We start from the raw sequence: 21865 nt of genomic DNA, 5'->3' as shown, positions 1-21865 counted from the left end.
GGGCGGGGCTGCAGGATCCGCGGCCCCAGGAGGCCCCCGGGGCGCGCGGGCGGTGCGGGCGGTGCGGGTGTCCGGGCTCCACACCGCAGCCCGCTGGAGGGGGCAGCTCTGGAGGGGACAGAGCCGTGGGCGGTTATTTCGGCGGAGGTTACAGGAATGGTTGCTTAAGCTGAGGTATTCATAGCAGCAGCTGCTGGCCCCAGAGGGACTGCAGCTAAACCAGTTCCCCGGGGGCTGTGTACCTGCCCCAGGAAGGCTGCATTCTCAGAGGAACATTCCAGGCAGGGTGTATGCGGAAGATTAGGGCTGGAATAAACTGTTCATGGGGAAGGGCTCTCCTGAATTTTCCACAGCCTCTTAGACCGCCTGTTACAGTAAGGAATTAAAGGTGCGAGGACCTGAGGATTGTTCTCTGCCACGATGCCCCCGCCGGATCTCCTCCGCTCATCTGCTTCTGGGCTCCCACCTTCCTGCTTCTAGCCTCACTTGATTTTGGGCAGGGCACTCTGCATTGAGTGTGGCCCATGAGTCTCTCTGGCTAGGGGGATCTAGATTTATTTGTTATTTCAACATATTCCCTCTGAAAATGTGTCTGGGAGACCTTTCATTTAATTAATTTGTTAATTAATTAATTGATTGATTTGTATATTTTTTTATCGGAGTTCGATTTGCCAACACATAGAATAACACCCACTGCTCATCCCGTCAAGTGCCCCCATCAGTGCCTGTCACCCAGTCACCCCAACGCCCCCCCCCCCCCCCCCCCCACCCCCCTTTCTGCTACCCCTTGTTCGATTCCCAGAGTTAGGAGTCTCTCATGTTCTGTCACCCTCTCTGATTTTTCCCACTCGTTTTCTCTCCTTTCCCCTATAACACCTTTCACTGTTTCTTGTATTCCCCGTAGGAGTGAAACCATATAATGTTTGTCCCTCTCTGACTGACTTACTTCACTCAGCATAACACCCTCCAGGTCCATCCACGTTGAAGCAAATGGTGGGTATTTGTCGTTTCTAATGGCTGAGGAATATTCCATCGTATACATAAACCACATCTGCTTTATCCATTCACCTGTGGATGGACACCGAGGCTCCTTCCACAGGTTGGCTATTGTGGACATCGCTGCTAGAAACATTGGGGTGCAGGTGTTCTGGCATCTTACTGCATCTGTATCTTTGGGGTAAATCCCCAGCACTGCAATTGCTGGGTCGTAGGGCAGGTCTATTTTTAACTCTTTGAGGAACCTCCACACAGTTATCCAGAGTGGCTGCACCAGGTCACATTCCCACCAACAGTGCAAGAAGGTTCCCCCTTCTCCACATCCTCTGGGAGACCTTTCAGTTCAATAAGGAAGTAGCATTTTTCTTAATGTTTGTTGAATGAATAAACAAACTCTTTCGTGCCTCCCATCGTGTTGCTCTCTGGCTTCGAGACTTTCAGAGGTTCTCGGTATCACCTTGCCTGTACCGTAATGCCTCTGCTGGGAGCCAGCGCCAGCCCAGGACTTACCCATCAGGCCCATATTCACCATGCTGACCTAGATGGGCTATGCTCATTCTGGCCCTCGTGCCTCTGTTTTTTATTTATTTTCCTGGATTGTTTTTTCTTTTCCCTTCCTTGCCAGGCCAGCACTTGTCCCGAAGCCCTAGCTCCCCCTGCCTTTGTCCCCGGCAGTGGCCCATACCTCTGCACTCCCCCCTACCCTTACGTTTGCACAACCCGCCATAAATGCTCACAGCTGCTTAATTTCTGTGGATTCCGTCACCGAGTGGGTTGTCAGCCTTTTGGGGAATATCGCACAACTTAAACGCTCTCTTTCAAGGACAACTAGGAAACTGCGGTTCAATAAGAAAAGTAGCATGGTCTCCAACCAAAAATCACTGCTTCCCGAATAAGCAGAGTTCTGCGCAAAACCTACTTGGGATTTTCACGACACATGAGACCCAATCTTACCCGCAGGTACCAATGAGAGACTGAAATGATTGAAAAGCAACCAAGAAGAGGTCACAAGGCATTAATTCAACCACCGGGCAAAGGACATGTCCAGAGAACAGGCATCAGCAGCCCTGGGTGGATGCTAGCTGCACAGGATGCTGTTATAGGAGGAATAACTATAAGGCAGGGATATGGTGGGAAGTGAACCTGGCCTTGAAGGTGAGCAAGACTCAGGCAGGAGGAGAAGATGGTGCTCAGGCAGGAGGAATGCAAGATGCCTTCTGTTGGAGATGCATTGGGAGCACTGTGGCTGGAGCCTCAGAGAACTCCTGTGAGGTTCTCCAGGAAAGGGTGGTGGTGTTTGATTGTGGGGAGAGCCCCTGTGCTCTGTCAGGAGAATGGGCATTACTTTCTGGGGCTGTCTTTGGTGGGATGCTCCCCTGGAGCAGTGCCTGCAACACGGTTTGCTTTCAACAGCAATGTGCAACGATGCACCCCTTCCTTTGATTTTAAGCCTTTGAACTGCAAGGTATGAGCCCCATATTCCCGTGCTACAGATAGAAGGTTGAGGGTTGGAAGAAATGGCAGAGATGGGATTCAAACCCAGGGCCAGAGAGGCTCTTCTGGTTGTACTCTTCCCACAGTGCTCTCTGGCTGTCAATGGCTGCTCCTGAAATGCTCCTAAGTTGCAGCTACTCGTGTTTTTTAACCATGGCTGCACACTGGAGTCACAAGGAGAGATGAAATCTTTTTTTTTTTTTTTTTTCTCCTAAACCCCATCTCCAGAAAGTTTGATTTGACTGGTTGAAGTCGGGTTGGGGGATGCTCTGAGAACTTGTAATTTTTTAAAAGCTGCCCAAGGCACAGGGTCAGGAGTCCAGGGCTGCATGGAGAATAATTTCAAATCTCCTCTCCCCATTAGGGTTTATCAGTATCCTGGGCACAGCTGACCTTGGCCTCTTCTGGCCACAGTGGGCCATACCCTGGCCCCAGCTAGGTAGCTGAATGCGGCCCCATCCTCTGCTCTCGGGAAGGGAGGAATAGTCCCCCTAGAAAGGTACCTCTGAAGAATGTTCTGCTTGACTCTCTCAGCCCTGTGAAATAGCAGAGGATCTCCACCCACACCCACTTCATCTCGGCCTTTTCCGAGGTCAGATTTCCCCTGGAGCCAAAACAATGTGAGCAATTGAATGCACGCTCACGCAAAAAGTTAAAAAAGTGGCTCTCTCATTGTTGCACAGAGCAATTTCATTTCCTGAGAAGCCTGACTTGCTGCCCTCTGTGTTCTCCTCCCCAGCCTGTGCCTGCCGGCCTCTTCCAGGAGCCCAACCAGTTGCATCCTTGTGTGTGGGGGGGTGTACCCGTCGGAGACACCCCTCAGAGGCACCTGCCCCCTCCCTGCCCTTCCTCTGGAAAAGGCAGGGAGGGACGGATGGGGTTTCTGGAGCCTGAAGAGGAGAGCAAGAGAGCCAGCCATAAGGAGGGGGTCAGAGGGAGGCGCGGAGGGATGAGAGATTCCTGGCACAGGGCACCCCCCTCCCTTCCTCCTGACCCCTGGGTATGGCTGCAGACTCAGAAGAGCTCAGGAGGCTGGGGATCATGGGTAGAGATGGGCTGGGGAGATTAGTAGGAGAGAGGAAGGATGAGAGGAGTGGGGAGAAACAGGCCCCCGGTGCACAGGGAACGTCTGCTCAAAGGAAACAGGTATAAGGGGTTAAAAGCCACTCTAGCATTCCCTGCCAGAGGAATTTTTGACAAAGCTCTTGAAGAAAGGTGTCCAGAGAACAGTGTTCAGTGGTATCTCGGAACAGTCTGGCAAGACCACCACTGGGTCACAGAGGTGGCGGGAGAGTGGAGGGGGCCACGGAGCATTGCAGGGTCAGACAAAGGGTGTGAGGAGAGGACCCCTCCAACCCCAACCAATTAAATGGTTGGCAAGGCAGCTTCAGCAGAGATGGGAGATGATGGTTCCCTTAGCTCTGGCCTCATTATACCCTCCGGTTGCAGGGGAGCCCTTGCAGTCACGGTTTGGCTGGGGGCCTGGGCAGGATGAAGGGGTCCTTACCATGCTCCTGCAAGGCAGCTGAAGGGATGCTTTACCGTTTCTTTGTGTCTTCTTTGATTTCTTTCATTAACATTTTGTGGTTTTCAGTGTACAAATCTTTTACTTCCTTAGTTATGTTTATTCCTAAGTACTCTTTCTCATGCTACTGTAAAGTGACTTATTTTCGTGACTTCCTTTTCACGTAGTTTGTTGTTGGGTGATTTTTGTATCTTGATTTTGAATCTAGCACTTTTACTGAGTTCATTTACTGGCTCTAACATTTTGTGCTTTTTTGGTTTTTTTGGTAGAGTCTTTAGGGTTTTCTATATACAAGATCACACCATCTGCAAACAGAGACAATTTTGCTTCCTCGTTTTCAATTTGGATGTCTTCTAATTCTTTTTTCTTGCCTAATTGCTCTGGCTAGGACTTCCAAAACTATGTCAAGTGAGAGTGTTGAGAGTGGACACCCTAGTCTTGTTCCTGATCTTGGATTGGAAGATTTGATATTGTTAAAATGTCCATACCACCCCAAGTGACCTACACACCCAGTGCAATCTCTAACAAAATTACCATGGCATTTTTTTTAAAGATATAGAACAGGTAATTCTAAAATTCATATAGAATCATGAAATATTTGTATAGCCAAAACGATTCTGAAACAATTTGAAAAACAACAAATCAGTAAGCACCACACATCCTAATTTCAAAATATATTCTAAGGCTATAGTCCTTTAAAACATACAAATAGGGCAGCCCCGGTGGCGCAGCGGTTTGGCGCCGCCTGCAGCCTGGGGTGTGATCCTGGAGATCCGGGATCGAGTCCCACATTGGGCTCCCTGCATGGAGCCTGCTTCTCCCTCTGCCTGTGTCTCTGCCTCTCTCTCTCTCTGTGTCTATGAATAAATAAATAAAATCTTTAATAAAAAATAAAAAAAAACATACAAACAGACCAATGGGACAGAACTGAGGGCCCAGAAATAAATATGTGCATATAGGTCAGCCTACAAAGTGCCAAGAACGTACAATGGGGACAGAAACAAATGGTACTGAGAAAACTGGATACCCATGGGTTGTAGAATGAAACTGAACTATTAACATCATACATAAAGAAATGAACTCAAAATGGATGAAAACTTAAGACCTGAAACTGTAACTTCTCAAAGAAAACGTAGGGGAAAAGCTTCATCATATAGGTCTTGGCAGTGATTTCATGGATATGATGCAGAAAGCACAAAAGTGAAAGACAACCGGGACTATGGCATCAAGTGAAAAAGTTTCTGCACAGCAAAAACAAAACAAAACAAAACAAAACAGACACCCCCCCCCCCCCCCCCCAAACAACAACTAACAACAAATAGAGTGAAAGGCAACTCACAGAATGGGAGAAAACATTTGCAAATATCTGCTTATGGGTTAATTTTCAAAATATGTGAGGAACTTCTGCAACCCAGTATCCAGAAAAACTAATAACTGGATTGAAAAAAGTAAGCTAAGGACTTGAATAGACATTTTTCCAAAGAAGACAGACACATGGCCTATAGGTAAATGAAAAGGGGCTCAATGTTACTAATCATTGGGGAAATGCAAATGAAAACCACCTCACATCTGTTGGATGGCTATTATTCTTTGAAAAAGAAAGAAAGAAAGAAAGAAAGAAAGAAAGAAAGAAAGAAAGAAAGAAAGAAAGAAAGAAAGAAAGAAAGAAAGAAGAAAGAAAGAAAGAAAGAAAGAAAGAAAGAAAGAAAGAAAGAAAGAAAGAAAGAAAAAAGACAAGTGGTGGCAAGGACTGGGAGAAATAGTTGCTCTGAAAGACAGTAGGGAGCTTCCTCCAAAAGTTAAAAATAGAACCATATTATCCAGCAATGCCACTTCTGAGTATTTATCTAAAAGAACTGAAATCAAGATCTCAGAGAGATATGAGCACTCCTATGTTCACTGCAGCTCTATTCACAGTAGCCAAGAGATGAGAACAACCTAAATGTCCATTAATAGATGCACAGATTAAAAAATGTGGTACAGCCATCCAGTGGAATACAGCTGACCCTTGAAAAACGTGTGGGTTAGTGGCGTTGACCCCTGAGCGGCTGAAAATCTACATATAATTTTTGGCTCCCTCAAAACTTAACTAGTAGCTTCCTGTCATCCAGAAGCCTCGTCAATGACATCCATGGTCAATTAATGCATATTTTGCATATTATATGTATTAGATACCGTATTCTTACAATGAAGAGAGCTAGAGGAAATATTACTAAGAAAACCACAGGGAAGAGAAAATACATTTACAGTACCATATCGTAAAACTCCGCATATAACTGGACCCCCACAGTTCAAACCCATGTTGCTCGAGGGTCAACTGTGCTATTGCACTTTATAATAGAAGGGAGTTCTGCCGTATGGGACACCATGGGTGAACCTGGAAGATATTATGCCAAGTGCAATAAGCCAGTCACAGAAGGATAAATGCTGCATATTTCCACTTACATGAGGTATTTAAAATAGTCAAACTTGTAGAAGCAAAGACTAGAGGTGGCTGCCAGAGGCTGGGGATCAGGGGGCGGGGAGTAGAATGTGAATTGCTAAAAACTGAGCACACAATTTCAATTATGCTGGATGAATAAATTCTAGGGATTTGCCATAGTGACCTTGTGTCTACAGGTAACAACACTGTACTGTACACTTAAAAATCTGTTAAGTGGGTAGATCTTGTATTAAGTGTTCTTACGACAATAACATAAACACTAAAAAAATTTTAAAAAGAGGGGGTGCCTGGCTGTTTCAGTTGGTAGAGCGTTTGACTCTTTATCTCGGGGTTGTATGTTCGAGCCCCACGTTGGGTGTAGCAATTACTTAAAAAAATAAGATCTTAAAAAAACCAAAAATACAAAAAGAACTCGTGAAGCAAGTAGGAACAGTAAACAGGAGGGCAAGGAGATGCCTGCATCTTGGAGGCACCTGTAATACTTTTCAGTCACTTGGAAAACCTGTTGGCAGAGCCATTTGTGCTCAAACAATGAAAAGGCTCACTGAAAATTATCCTTCTCCGTCCCTCAAAGAAAGGCCTGATCACATATAATCTACATAAGTAACGTAAACGTTATTTACGGCAAAAGTGGAATCCATTCCACGATGAGCTATTTGGCTTCTGCTGCATAGCACGCTTTGGGCTACGGACTAAAGAAACGAAAAAAATGCTTCTCGAGGCATAAGCAGAGCGGCCAGGAGCAGGGACTCCAGCCGTCGGACCTGGATCCCAGGTGCACCTTGCTGGGTGGCCCTGAGCAAGCTGCCTGACCTCTCCGTTCTCCAGCAGCAGCCGGGGATGAAAAGCTTCGGGGTGTTGTCCGAGTCAAAAGAGAAAAGAACACATCATGTGCTTCAGACAATGCCTTCTGCTGCCCTAGTCGTCATTAAATACTAAATGACCAAATAAATATGAAATTACCAAATACCAAAATGCCCTGGAAAGGCTGGGGCTGTGCCGGTAGAGCGCGGGCTGTGCTCTGCGGGGTGCGGGTGGGGGGCTGCCCAGGAGAAGCGGCTTGGGCTGGGCCTGGGAAGGGTTGTGGCCAGGAAGGGAGCTGCTCCCAGGACACCGTGCAAGGTCTCAGCTGGAGTCGCCAGGAGAACCAGACGAGGTGGGAGTACGCGAGGAAGTGAGCAGGCGGTTCCCTGCCGGGGCAGGCAGCCTCAGAGCCCTGGGGGCCTCCCGTCTGAAGGGGTTTCGGGGCCAAGATGGGGGGGGGGATGGAGGCCGACGAGGCCCAGGTCTGGGGAGGGCGGCCTCCGCGAGCCGAGGACACCGAGATTGCGGCGGGGCTCTGAGGACCTCGTATCTTCCTGGTAGTTTGCTCCTAAATGCGATTTTCCCACCAAGAGGGCCCGTGGGTCTATGCTTGATTCAGGGCCTGTTGGGAAGGGAACAGGGGAAGCCACGGAGGGTGTGCAGGGGCCGAGGACGCATGCCTGTAAGAAAAGGCAATAGGGGGAGTCCTGGGGTGGCTGCCTGACCGCGGGGAGGCAGGGAGGGTGGGTCAAGGCCCATGTCAGAACCTAGACTGAGCAGGAGGGCCTTGGGGGTGCCACTCTGGCCACATCTTGTTGGAGGGGCTGGAGGCATGACCGGGATACATCTAGTGGGCAGCTGGAAATCCGGGCCCGGGCTGGTTCTGGGAGTTGGGAGGACCCAGGACAAGGGGGTATCTGGGTCAGCCATCTGCATGGCCCCAGGGGAAAAGCCTCAACTCCTCCAGCATGGAGCTAGGCAACGGCAGTGGCTTTGGTTTCTGGAAGTTTCTTAGAGCTGGCCCAACCTGCTTTGGGAATGTCGGTCAGGCCCGGGTGTAAGTGTGTACATGACTAAAAAGGTAGGGGAAGCAGCACCAGGCTCTGAGAACTCAGGGATCTTGCTCCAGGGAGCCTGGAGCCAAGAACTCAGGGGTCTTGCTCAGGCTGTCCTCAGGGACTGTATGATCCCCAGGTCACTTCTTTCCGTCTCTGTCTCTTCTTCAGGCCCTGTTTTAGGGAAGCTAAGTTCTCTTTGGAAAGAGCTCTGGACGGGTAGTGGAGAAGCTCTGGGCCAGCTCTGGCATTGACTGGCCATGTGTCCCGGGCAGGGCACTCCAGTCTCTGTGCCCCTTTAAGATTGGGCAGGTGCCTGGCCTGAAGTCAGACTAGAGGACACCCAGCTCTCTGAGGGCCACCGTGCCCTAGAACAAGCCCCGGGGGCACCTCCTTCCACATTCTGGCCTAGTGGTCTCGCTGCACTTAGCACCCTGTCCACACCATGTCTTTCCCCCCGAACCCTGTCGGAGTGAGCAGTGTGATCCCCTCTCCAGCGGGGGTGAACTCTCCCCTACATGGCACAGCTAAAGCCTGGCAGAGGTGATGTGAGGCCAGGGCTGGTTCTCCTGAACCACCTCATGTGGGCCTCAAGCACAGAGCTTGGAACGTGGGCTCTGGGTCACCCTTTCACAAGATGGTGAGAGCTGGGGGATCCCCGGGTGGCTCAGCGGTTTAGCGCCGCCTTCAGCCCGGGCCCTGATCCTGGAGTCCTGGGATAGAGTCCCGCATCGGGCTCCCTGCATGGAGCCTGCTTCTCCCTCTGCCTGTGTCTCTGCCTCTCTCTCTGTGTCTCTCATGAATAAATAGATAAAATCTTAAAAAAAAAAAAAAAAGATGGTGAGAGCTGTCGGGGAACCGTTTAGTCCTCAAGGTCACTGTGAGCATGGCAGGCACTTGTGTTTGTGACACTGTCCTGAAAAGTTGACTGCATCCAACAAGTGCGCATTAGGGGAAGCTCTGTGGTTTTTTTGTGCAGACCTCCCGGCACCTTCCGGATCTCACAGCTGAAAGTTCACGCTTCCTCAGGCGCTGCTCGAAGTGTCCTGGCAGCCGGGGCCAGTGCTCAGCTGGAGCCCTGCCTCCCGCTCGGGGAGCAGGTGGGGGCAACACCAGGAGGTGCCGGGATCACGCGGAGGGAACGTGTGGGGGCAATCCCGGTCACTGCCCTCGAACGGTGCCACTCCCTGCCATGATCTCAGGGGCATAGGGTGCCCAGGCAGGAATGGGGGAGCTCTACGAGGCCATCATCCAAGAGGGCTGCCTTCTCATCACCCCTGGGGGAGGCAGAAAGCGTAGCCAAGGCCTCTCGTGTGCTGCGTTCTGAGTTTATGGCACTGGGAGTGACGTACTGTTGGAAGGGCCAGCTGCCGAGTCTGAGCAACACTGTGAAGTCAAGTGCGCAGGGTTGTCTCACGGAGTGGCAGAGGGGATAGGTCTACAAGGTGCCAGAGAGGGGTCCTGAGCTCTGCTTCAGGGAGCACCCACAGCGGTGCAACAAGCACCCCGCTTCCCATACACGGAGGCTTCAAAACCACTTACAGATACCCCTCCCTTCTCTCACGTTGCTCTATTATCTTCTTCCTTTTGCAAAACACAAAAATGTCCTCTGACCCCACCTCCCCTGAGTTGACAAGCTCCTCCTTCCCTGTTGCCTTTCACAGAAACACTTCTCCAAAGACTCGTCCACACTCACATCCTCACCCCAACTGCCACCCCCGCCTCCTGGTCGTTCCTCCATCTACTCCGTCTATACCGTCTCCCGGGGTGACCCCACCTGGTCCCCGGCCTTGAGCACCAGGTACACACTGACACTTCACACAATGCTTGGCTCTGTGTCCCCAGGGCCAGCCTCATCTCGATTTTCAGGCACTTGTACCCAAGCAACAGTGGGACAGTTCTCTGGGGACACCCACCGGGTCACCCAAACAGGAAAAAATCCACCTCCTGGTTCCCATCCCCCTCAATTCTCTTCTAGTGCTCCCCATCACAGAAAATGGTGCCACCAGGCTGGTGAACCAGGAGCCCACGTCACTTCCTCCTTTCTCCAATATCTCATGTCAGCAGGTCCTGTTGATTCCCACTCAAAAATATAACTGGAATGCAATCCTCCTCTGCACCGTCACGGCTGTGATCTGAGTCACCAGCCTCTCACTGGATGCCACCAACAGCACTGTAATGAGCTCTCGGCTTCTGGCCCCCAAGGGTAGCCAGGATGACCTTTTAAAGTGGGTGATGGTACTTGGTAGGGCAAGTACACCACTGACCTCTTGCTTCTCAAAAATTTCTCGGTTATTCTTATTTATTTATCTTTCAGATGAAATTTAGAAGGAAGTTTTTTTTTTTGCAAGTATTTTTTTTAAATAAATAATTTAATGGTAAACCAATCCAGACCAAAGATCCAGTCATCCAATTAATATTTACCAGAGGCCTCCTCCCTGCAGGCAGTGTTCTAGATTATGAATTACGGAAGTCTAAGTTAATAATAATTTCCTTTGGAGGGCTTTTTTCCCTTCTTATAAACTCAATAAATCAAAACCGGCATTTAGTAAACAGAAGTGTGGGGAGTTATGTTCTGTTTATCAAAGGCCCCGTCACTCTAGGTGGTACAAGCGGTGTAGCCATGCTGGCGCGTTGGAGTTTTGTTTTGCTTACAGACGTTCCAGGGTGGTGTTCTTTGGCAGGGCCGTGGGCACAGCCACGCGCGCGGGTCTCTTACCTCCCTGAGGCAGGTGTAGATGGGGCAGACGAGCACACGGAAGGGCTCGCCCGTGCTGCTGCGCATGGTCCCGAACACTTCACACAGAAAGGTGATGAAGCCAAGCCAGCGCTCCACATCCTGCTGTTGAAGCTCCTCCCGCACCGTGAAGTCCTTCTGTGGAGGCACAAGAGACTGAGTCAACCTCGCTGGGGTGTGGTGCCTACTGTCTAAGGGCTGGCTCTGGGCAACTGGTCAACCCCATGCTTTCAGTAAGGAGGGAGGGGTGCCCCTTGGCTGGAGTGTGAATGTGGGGGCTTACTCGTAGGTGTTAGGGCCACTTTGACTTTTGGCCACAGCACCTTTTCTTCCATTCCCAGATTGGGGGCCCCTCAGCCTTGCTCCACTGATCCCAAAGCTGAGATGGGGGAGTGAGATGAAGGGCAGATGACACCTTTCCCAGAGTTATCATCTCCGCCATGCAACTCCCTGTGCCTAAACCACTTCCCTTTGCTCTAATCCCCAAAGCATGCCCTCTACACGATGGAGAGTAACCAGAGTATTGTCTTGCATGTCAGCAATTAGTGACTGAGGCTCATAATGGCCCCAGCACCGGGCTAGAGGCAGCTACGGCCCATGCCTGCAAGGGGCTAGAGATAGTAGGAGGATGACAGGCATTCATTCATCCTCCTCAAAAGCAGTATTGCCCCATTGTGTGCCAGGCGCTGTATTAAGGACTAGGAAATGCCACGTTCACTCATAACTGTGATACAAGAGAGAAGGTACTAAAGCCACTGCGGGGTTCCAGGTGAGCTCAGAGGCAGTTGTCACTCAATGGGAAATGAAGGCCATGAAAGAGCTAGGATTCTGACACAGTAATATGGGGCATCTCAGGTGGAGAGAACAACGATGTGGGGAGGGTAACATGGGTGTTTGGGAAATAAGCAGGTATAACGTGGTCTGGGTCCTGCACAGGTGGAGTAGAGAGGGAAAAAACAAACAAACAAACAAACAAACAAACAAACAGGAGTCAGGTCTGAGAAAAGGAGTGGGGCTAGAGTATGGATAATTGAACCCAGCCAAGGAGCTGCTGCATTCTGTGATGGTTGGCAGAGGTTTGGGGTGGGTCATGAAATGCCACGGTCCTATCTATGCTCCTTACGAGGTTAACATGGCACAGATGCAGAGCCCAGGCCAGGAGGCCACCGCAAAAGCACAGGCTGAATGAAACCTGAGCTGTCTGGCATTTGGGAGATAAGAACCTGCGGTAGGTTAGACCATAGTCAGAAATCAGTTTCCCCTGTCTTGTCTTTGGGTTTGGCCATATGATTTGTTCTGGCCAACAGCAGAAGGCAGAAGCGACAGGGTGCTGGTTCTTTTTTTTTTTTTTTAAAGATTTTATTTATTTATTCATGACAGACACAGAGAGAGAGGCAGAGACACAGGCAGAGGGAGAAGCAGGTTCCATGCAGGGAGCCTGACATGGGACTCGATCCGGGGTCTCCAGGATCACACCCCGGGCCAAAGGTGGCGCTAAACCACTGGGCCACCAGGACTGCCCCAGGGTACCGGTTCTGATCTGAGGCTGTAAGAAGCCTTACGTAGTTACACTTCCTCTCCTAGGCTCCTCCCATTGTCATGAGAAGGCCGCCTGTGGGCTGGTCTGATGGTCCCAAAAGGAAGGTGAGAGGCATGTGAAGCAGGGCCCACCCAAATCTAGACTAGGTCAGGTGGTCACCAGCCAACTCGCACATGCATGATCTCTCTGCAACACAACATCCACTCCTTCCTAGTGCCACTAGGACTTCTGCGCTTGCCTGTTGAGCAGCACCCGCTGCCTGGTACAGGATGGTACCAGTGACATTGTCAAGACAAAGAGTTGCCAAGGGATGGATTTCAGGGTTGATGGAGAAGGAAGACTCAAAGATGACACCAGGATTCTGGATCTGGTGACCGTGCCACCAGGAGGACACGGGAGGGAACAGGCTGTCAACATGCCGTGTGCCATTCCCACTGTCCAGTACCCTTCCCCACTTCATATTTCGGCAGAGCACTCTCCTGGATGACAGCATCTCAGAATCTCCAGAGAAGGAAGGCCCTCAAGGAAGACTCGGTTAACGTCTGTCCCTTGTGACGGTAGTGCCATCCAGAAGCCTAAAAGGGCAGATAGCACCTCCGCCTCCTTCTCCTCCGCTGGCCAATTTGGAGCTGGATGCGAAGATCACCAAGAGATGTCCCTCCAGTTCCTGCTTCTGATGAGCCTGGGTCATGACTTATCAGTTTCAGAGTTTGATCAGTTTAAAGTGTGTGTGTGTAAAAAGAGGGAGCCGCAGCCTACTCTCGAGCCCCAGACACTGAGGCAAGTGCCCCAACTGTGGTATCTCATGTAATCACCGCAATGATCCCACAAGGCAGGTCCTACTATTGTCCCGTTTTATAGACGATGAATCCGAGGTTAGAGAAGTTACCCAGCTTGCCCACGGCTATGTGTAATGGCAGAGCAGGGATTTGAACCCGGATCTGGCTACTCTGGATCCCAGCTTTTTCCAAACCCCTTCTTTTCTCCTGGTGTATTTTTTGCTTTGTTTTGTTTTAAATAATTTTATTTATTTATTTGACAGAGAGTGAGAAAGCACAAGCAGGGGGTCCAATGTGAGGCTCGTCCCCAGGACCCTGGGATCATGATTCGAGCCAAAGGCAGACGCTTAACGACTGTGCCACCCAGGCATCCTCTCCTGGTGTTTTTAAAATGAAAAAGCGGTACCTGAGAGCTCAAGCGCATACTCACTTTCTGTCTGAATTTTCCACTAAGCCATTTGTTCCTACCGCCTCAGCAGGTCCACTCAAGCTGGCAGATCTCAGGAGCTCCATGCCAATCCTCAGGCCTCCTGCCTCCCCATTCACTTCCCACTGAGATGTCTACCTGTGTTCAACTGGAGATCTCCCACCCTGGAATCTGAGACTGGGCAGTGTCCCTAGAAGAGTACCCTGGGTTTAGCCAGGGACTCCAAAAGTAGTGGGGTCTCCTTCCTAGTACTAAGGCTGCAGCAGAGAGCCTACAGGGGCTTCCCTGTGGTGTTCTAGATACCCGTGAATGAATGAATGACTCTGCCCACCACCCTATGGCCTACAAAGCACCTGGACTGCTGGCCCTGAAGTCATGAATCTTTAGGTAGTTCCACCCTCATTAACCTGTGTTTATCCCACTATATCCTTATGTGGTCAGAGCAGAGGCAAGCCTTAGCACTCTCATTTTAGAATGGGGGAAACCGAGGCACAAAGTGGTTAAAAGATTTCACTGAGGTCACTTAGGGCTAGGATCTGAATGAGAACCTAAGCCCTACCATTGTTTACAAATCTGGGCTAAAGGTTTTCAGCCTTGGTTGCACACTGGAGTCACCCAGAGAAGCTTCGAAGCTATAGATGCTTGGATTCCACCCGCCACACAGAGGCTTGCTTGGTGGGCCATGGTGAGGCCAGGACACCAGTCAATTGTGGAAGCCCTCCAGGTGATTCCAGTGTGTGGCCATGGCTGAGAACCACAGCTCTGGGCTTTTATAAGGTGCTGACTTGGGAGTTAAAATGGGGCCCCTCTATCAGTGCCTGCCTTGTTCTTTCCTCATCTCCCATAAAAATACCCATGCTGGCAGACAGAAGAAATCCCCACAGCAACACTGAGATGGAAGATAACAGTTCACCAACAGCCTCCTCACCAGACTCCAGAGATAATACCACTAACTAAAGTGCTGTCGCCAAGAAGCCCTAGTTGCCCAGAGCAGCTTGGCCTCCTCCCCAGAAGACCAAAGGTTAGGGGTAGATGGGAAGTAGCTTGACCTTCAGCCTCTCTCTGTCTGCCCCTGGTACTTGCAAATGTTTTAAAAATGATTACATCTGATCAGAGAATGAGAGCATGACTCACTTTCCTCCTGATAACTGGTGGCATCGAGAGAGGATTCTGTTTGGGGCTAGTAAAATGCACTAGAAAATGGATCAACTGCTAAATGTTGGAAATCAGACTTAGGATGGGCACATTCGAAGCCATCCACGGAGGTGGAGACTCTACTCTTGCTGCAGCAGACATCGAGAATTCCAAGAATGATCCATATGGTTAACCCCCAACCCAAACCAAGCCTTTGTCATTCAAGGGTAAGGGAAGAGAAGAGCATTATGCCGTCTATGGGAAAGTCCTGCACAGCTGAATAGGGGGCTCTTGAAGACCTAATGGAAATGCAGTTTTGAAAATGATAACAATATATCAAGAATAAATAAAGTTAAAAATTCCAGTGTAAACCAAGTGGGTTGGGGCACTTGGGTGGCTCAGTCAGTGAAGCGTCTACCTTTGGGTCAGGTCATGATCCCGGGGTCTTGGGATTGAGTCCTGCATCAGGCTCCCTGCTCAGCGAGGAGTCTGCTTCTCCCTTCTGTTGCTTATCTGAGCTCTCTCTCTCTCTCTTGTTCTCATATAAATAAATAAAATCTTAAAAAACACCAAAACATGGGGGCTTTTAGGTCCGTAAGAACAATGGTGTGGATTCTGTGACATGTGGAGAGGCATTCAAAAGAAGGGATCCTGTCTTGTGTGATACGGAAGTTGGCCTTTCGGGGAGGATGGATAGGGCCCAGAAGAACAACAGCAACAGGAGAGTGTGAGCTGAAGGCAGTGAACGGCAGAATGAGCATGGCAGGAAAAGTAGCACATAAGATAGACTTGGAGAATAACCAGAAAGTTGAACACAAGGATATACCGATGAAAAAGAAGAAAGAGGGGAAGACTGAGTGGATGGGCGTCTGACCTATGAATTGCAGAGGCTTTCAGAAAGGATCTCAGAATACATGGAATAAAGAGACCAGAGTGAGACACTTTGAGTTGAAAACCAAAAGCCAAAGAAGAACGGGCTCTTCAGGTAGAAAGGGCTCACAGTGTCCCAGGGCCCCACCATTGATACTTAGCAGGAGAACTTTCTTTTTTTAATTTCAAGAAAAAGAAAAATTCTAAAAACAGCTTGGAAGGGGTGGGGTGGGGGAAACCCCTAGGTTTCTCACAAAGGAACAGAAATGTGGTTGGCCTTATATTTCTGTATTTGATGTTAAAATTCAGAGACTTCGAGACAACATCTTCACTTGTTTGAGGGGGAAAGAACACAGGCAGCTGTGAGTGAGAGCAGGAGAAACACATCTTACATAAGCAAAGGTTTTTAAAAGTCCTACCTATGGGCTGATCTTAAAAAAACAAATCAAACTGGTACAGCCACCATGGAACACAGTATGGCAATTCTTCAAAAAATTAAAAATGGAGTTACCATCCGATCCAACAATTCCACTTCTGAGTGTATACCCCAAAGAACTAAAAGCAGGGTCCTGAAGAGATTATTTGTACACCCATGTTCATCGCAACACTGTTCATAACAGCCAAGAGGTGGAAGCAACACAAGTGTCCATCAATGGAGGAATGGATCAACAAAATGTGCCACGTGTATACAACAGAATATTATTCAGTCTTAAAAAGGAAGGAAATTCTGGTATATGCTACAACACAGGTGAGCCATGAGGACATTATGCTCATTGAAATATGCTAGCCACAAAGTGACACATACTATACAGGTATCACAGAAACAGAAAGTAGAATGGTGGTTCCAGGTGGCTGGGGAGAGAGGAGACTGGAGAATTGTTTAATGGGTTAGTTTCAGTTTTGTAAGGTGAAAAAGCTTTGGAAATTGGGTGTCTAATAATGTGATTATACTTCACATGACCGAACTGCACGCATATAACCAGTTGAGATGGTAAATTTTATTTATGTGGTGTTTTCTTTTGCCACAATCAAAGATAATCTAAAAATTTAAAAGCTTTCTTAAATGCATGCCCAGCCAATCAAATTGAGACTCAATTTGAGGAAATCATGGTATAGAAGGACTAGAAGTGGAAACTGAAACCAGGTAGGCTTACAAAGTTAAAACAAAATAAGTAATTACAACTTTGGTTGTAAGACAGAATCAAAAGCTGAAAATGGTCCTTGAAAGAGAAGTTATTTAATCTTTAAATGTAATTTGAAAAAACTTTATAGTAGTAGTGATTTAATAACCTAAGATAAACTTCTGAAGACTAATACATACTGGTGGGAGAGGAAGAGAAGATTGTAAAGCATACACATTTCATAATTTAGACCATAAGGATTCAGAAGTTGTTGTTTCTTTCTCAAGTATGGTAATCATAGAAATAGAAGTTAAAGAACATCTTTAAAAGTATTAAAAGTAAACACTAGTACCTGAAAACAGGATATGTAAAATAAATGGTTGGGTAAAAATAATTGTGGGCAAATAGAAATAAAGTTAAAACACTTGTAAAATCAAAGTAGTTTTCAAGATAACAATCATTAAATAAAATTAAAAAGGTTACATATAAATAAATTACATTCATAATAGGTAGCAAAAAAGATTATACCCTGCATAGCATAGACTCAAAATACATAAAACAAAAACTATTGAAACACAAGAAGAAAATAGGAATAATAGTCTCTGGAAATGAAACCACTAGCATTCCACGACTGATTAACAATATTTAATCACTTAGCTGATTTAAGTAACATAATTAATAAGACTAAATTGAAAGTAGCCTCATGTAAGCTATGATTTACTCTAGATTTCAAAGCACAGAAATTCTACAGGTCACACACTTGGGTCAAGAATTAAGAACAATTAAAAAAATAGCCAATTACTCGGGTGTTTAAAAATAGTCTCCCAAAGAAAGAATAAATACATAATCAAATATATGATAATAGATTAGGAAATAGTGAGTTATAAAAACTCACGGACATGGTCAAAGCTATAATGAAAGATAAGTTTACAGTTTTAACTATTTTGGCTGTTAAAAAGAGGAAGCAAATACATCTCCTAAACCTACGCTGTCCAATATGGTAGCCACCAGCCACATATGACCACCGAGTGCTTGAAAGGTACCTATACAAACCGAGATGTGCTCTAAGCTTAAAATAGACAAGAGTGCTTGAAAGTTTAGTGTCAAAGAATGTAAAATGTCTCCTGTTGTGAAAATATCAACTCCATGATGAAATTTTGGATATACTAGGTGAAATAATATACATTATTGAATTTGAAATTACATATGCAGGGGCACCTGGGTGGCTTGGTCAGTTAGGCATCTGACCCCTGATTTAGGCTCAGGTCATGATCTCAGGGTCATGGGACTGAGTCCCAAGTTGGGCTCCATGCTCAGCAGACAGTCAGCTTGAGATTCTCTCTCTCTCCCTTTCCCTCTGCCCCTCCCTCCACTCGAGCTCCCCTCTCTCTTTCAAACAAATAGATAAATAAATCTTAAAAAAAAAAAAAAGAAATTACATATGTAGATCCCATTATACTTCTACTGATTTACTGACTCAAAAAATTAGAAAGCCACCAGTAACTAAGGAAATATATGAAAGGACATAATACAGATAAAGCAAAAAACTAATTAGTGAGAAAACAGAGAAAGCAAATTATGTAAAATCAAGAAAGAAGAAACAGAAATAAAATTAGAAATATACTCAAAATATTTAAAAAAGATATATAGTAGATAAAAAGCAATAAAAAGCCATTTACAATTCTAGGCTGATGATTTTGGAAAAAATGATAAAATGGATGTTTTAAAAAATAAATATCATCAAAGTTTACAAAAAAAAAAAATCCATAAAAGGCCAGAAAAGGCTAAAAATCATAATACAAAATGAAAAGTTCTGAATTAAGAGGTCTCTATACTTATGATTTTTATGGATAAGTTGATTCAAATTTTCTCTTTCTTTTTTTTTTTTTAAGATTTTATTTATTTATTCATGAGAGACACAGAGAGAGAAGCAGAGACACAGACAGAGGGAGAAGCAGGCTCCATGTGGGGAGCCCGATGTGGGACTCGATCCTGGGACTCCAGGATCACGCCCTGAGCCGAAGGCAGAGGCTCAACCACTGAGCCACCTGGGCGCCCCATGATTCAAATTTTCAAAAAATTAGATGGCTGCTCTGCTATGTAGGCTGATCTAGAACAGAAAAAAAGATAAGTTTTCCTTGATTGTCAATTATAAATAAGGAATTCTATGGGCCTATCTCTCTAATATGAGGAGATGTGAAAGTCCTAAATGACATGCTAGCAAACAGAACTATTAGAACCAAGCAGATTTTATCCCAGAAAGGCAAGGATGACTTAGTATTAGAAAATCTATAAACATAATAAATTATATCAATAGGCCTGATTAAAAAATTGTAGCAACATCCATGACCCTTGGAAGGAAGAAGATCAAATGATTTCATGTGATTATACAAATGAAAAACCCAAGAGAACTCTCTAATAAAGACTGGAATTAGCATGAGTGTTTAGCCACTAATTAATTAATAAGAGTATTTAGATGCAAAATTAATGTATAAAAATCAACATCTTTTTAATTTTATTTTTTTAAGATTTTAATTTATTTATTCATGAAAAACACAGAGAGAGAGAGAGAGGCAGAGACAGAGGCAGAGGGAGAAGCAGGCTCCATGCAGGGAGCCTGATGTGGGACTCAATCCTGGAACCCCAGGATCACGCCCTGGGGGTGAAGGCAAATCGTGAACTGCGGAGCCACCCAGGTGTCCCTCAACAGCTTTTAAAATGATAGGATTAGCCGGGGAGATATTTTAGTGCACTGAAGCTCATTTATTAGTGCAATAAAAATACTCACCTAACATTATTTAGGAATGTGCAAAATTTCTATGTAGAAAATTGCAAAACCAAACTGCCAGATTTTGGACAAAGTGTTCAACAAATGAAGAAACACACAATATTCCTTAATGGGTAGACAGCATTGTCAAAATGGTGATTCTCCTTGAAATAATTCATAAACTGGGATGTAATCCCAGTTTGTACTCCATATTCCAACGGGAACTTTTTGGAGGGAAACAGGGAATGGAAGCTTGAAAGAAATAGTCCTTAAAATAATTTGAAAGAGAGATGCGGTGGCGGGGGCGGGGGGCGGTGCCTGGATGGCTCAGTTGGTTAAACGTCTGACTCTTGAGTTTGGCTCAGGTCATGATCTCAGGGTCGTGATATGGAGCCCTGAGTCCTGCTCTGCGCTGAGCACAGAGCCTGCTTAAGATTTCCTCTCCCTCTCCCTCTCCCTCTGCCCCTCCCCACATCTTTCTCTAAAAAAAAAAAAAAAAAAAAGAGTAATGGAGGAAATAGCTAAAATCAAAATTGTAGAGTCATACTATTTTTCACCTATCCTAAAGTTTTACTAATGAAAAGGGTGTGGAACTTACATAAGAGTGGACGGCTAGATCACATAGCCTAGAGACACATCCAGCGTCCGTAAGGATTTATCACACGGCCCCTGGAGGACCACCAATCAGTGGCAAAGAGAGCATTATTCATTCGAGCAACACTGCAGGTACAGCTGTCTAAGTCTGGGGGGTGAGGGGGGTAATAACTCAGTCTCCCTCCACACTGAGCCCTAAAATGAATACCAGATGGAATAAAGAGGTAAATGTTAAAGAAAAAAAAGAAGACAAACCATAAGAATTTGAGGAAAATGTGACAGAGAATCAAATTTTTGGTTGGAGAGGGGCTTTCTACATTAATGCAAGAAAAGAATGCATCAAAATACTGCAAACACGCTTAGGAGGCAATGAATGTTCTGGGAAAAATGTTTGCAATAAACGTGACAAAGGGCAACAGTCTTTATAAATAGCTTGATCAAATTTGTAATAGAAGTACTAAATCCCTCATGGACAGATGGGGAAAGGCCATTAAAAGATAATTCATACAGCAAAACATAAATTGCTGATAAATAAATGAAAACAAATTAATTACATCTCAGAAGCAATCCAATGAATGAAAATAGTATTTTTTTTCCTACTTACTCTATTAGTAAATTAAAAACCGGTAATTGTCAATCCTGAGGATGATGCAGCGAAGCAGACACTCTCGTATATGCACAGTGCAAACTGGTTATATTTTCCTAAAAAAAATCTTAAAATAAGCCTTCAAAGTGTTCTTCCTGTTTGGTCTCGTACTTGCACTTTGGGAGAATTATTGTAAGGCAATAATTAAAAGTAACAGGAAAAATAAACTTAACACACACACAAAAATTCAACAACCTAAGTATCCAACAAGAGGGGAATGATTAAGTATAGGATCATCCTCTTACCCGTTAAAAATTAGGTGTTTCTGAGATGTTTATAGCAGCACGGGAAAATGGCCATATGACACGAAGAAAAGCAAAAGCAAAATTGCATGTACTGTATAATCTCCTCTGTGAATTTTTTTTTAAAGGGAAAAGATGAAAAAAAAAAAAACAAAAAAAATAAAAATAAAAATAAAAAAATAAAGGGAAAAGATGAGAAACACCCGAGGTCTTCACAGTTGCTATTCCTCAGCAGATGTGAGAGTCTACTCTGTATGAATTTATGGATGACGTTTATTATTCTTTTTTTTTTTACTTTTTATTATTTTCTGAATGTCTGGTTTTCTGCGAACATTTCATTTCATAATCAGAAAAACAGCTCCTTAGGAAAAGTTGACAGGTTGTGACCCTTTCCCCCCGATTTTTTTTTGGACGGGGACAGCAGAACGCCTGCGGTGATCCTCGGCCTAGCGTGGACTCTCGCTGGAAGTGGGAGGAAATGGGTGTGAACATGCCCAACTCAGAGGCCAGCACGGCCCAGCCGTGTGTCTCCGCTGGGCCCTAGGGTGCAGGCTGCCAGCTTGTCCCTCTGGAAGCAGGAGCCTCCTCTGCCAACCGAAACCAGCCTCCCCTGGCCCCCGGCTCCGCCTGCCACCTCGGTCCTCTCCCGTCCGGGGCCAGCGAGGGGCCTCAGCCTGTGGCAGCCGTTTCA

At 46.4% G+C, this 21865-nt stretch overlaps 1 protein-coding gene across 9 annotated transcripts in view; it reads right to left on the bottom strand.

Moving 5' to 3' along the window:
* Positions 1-21865, bottom strand: part of CTIF (cap binding complex dependent translation initiation factor) — a 284428-nt gene that overhangs the window by 28556 nt on the left and 234007 nt on the right. For all 9 annotated transcript variants that reach the window (XM_041761893.1, XM_041761927.1, XM_041761937.1 and 6 more), the window contains one exon: positions 11037-11192. In XM_041761893.1, coding sequence (XP_041617827.1) covers positions 11037-11192 — 156 coding nt within the window. The remainder of the gene's footprint in view (positions 1-11036; positions 11193-21865) is intronic.

Source organism: Vulpes lagopus, chromosome 1 (genome assembly GCF_018345385.1).
Source record: "Vulpes lagopus strain Blue_001 chromosome 1, ASM1834538v1, whole genome shotgun sequence".
Lineage (NCBI taxonomy): Eukaryota > Metazoa > Chordata > Mammalia > Carnivora > Canidae > Vulpes > Vulpes lagopus.
This window is presented reverse-complemented; position numbering and strand designations above follow the sequence as displayed.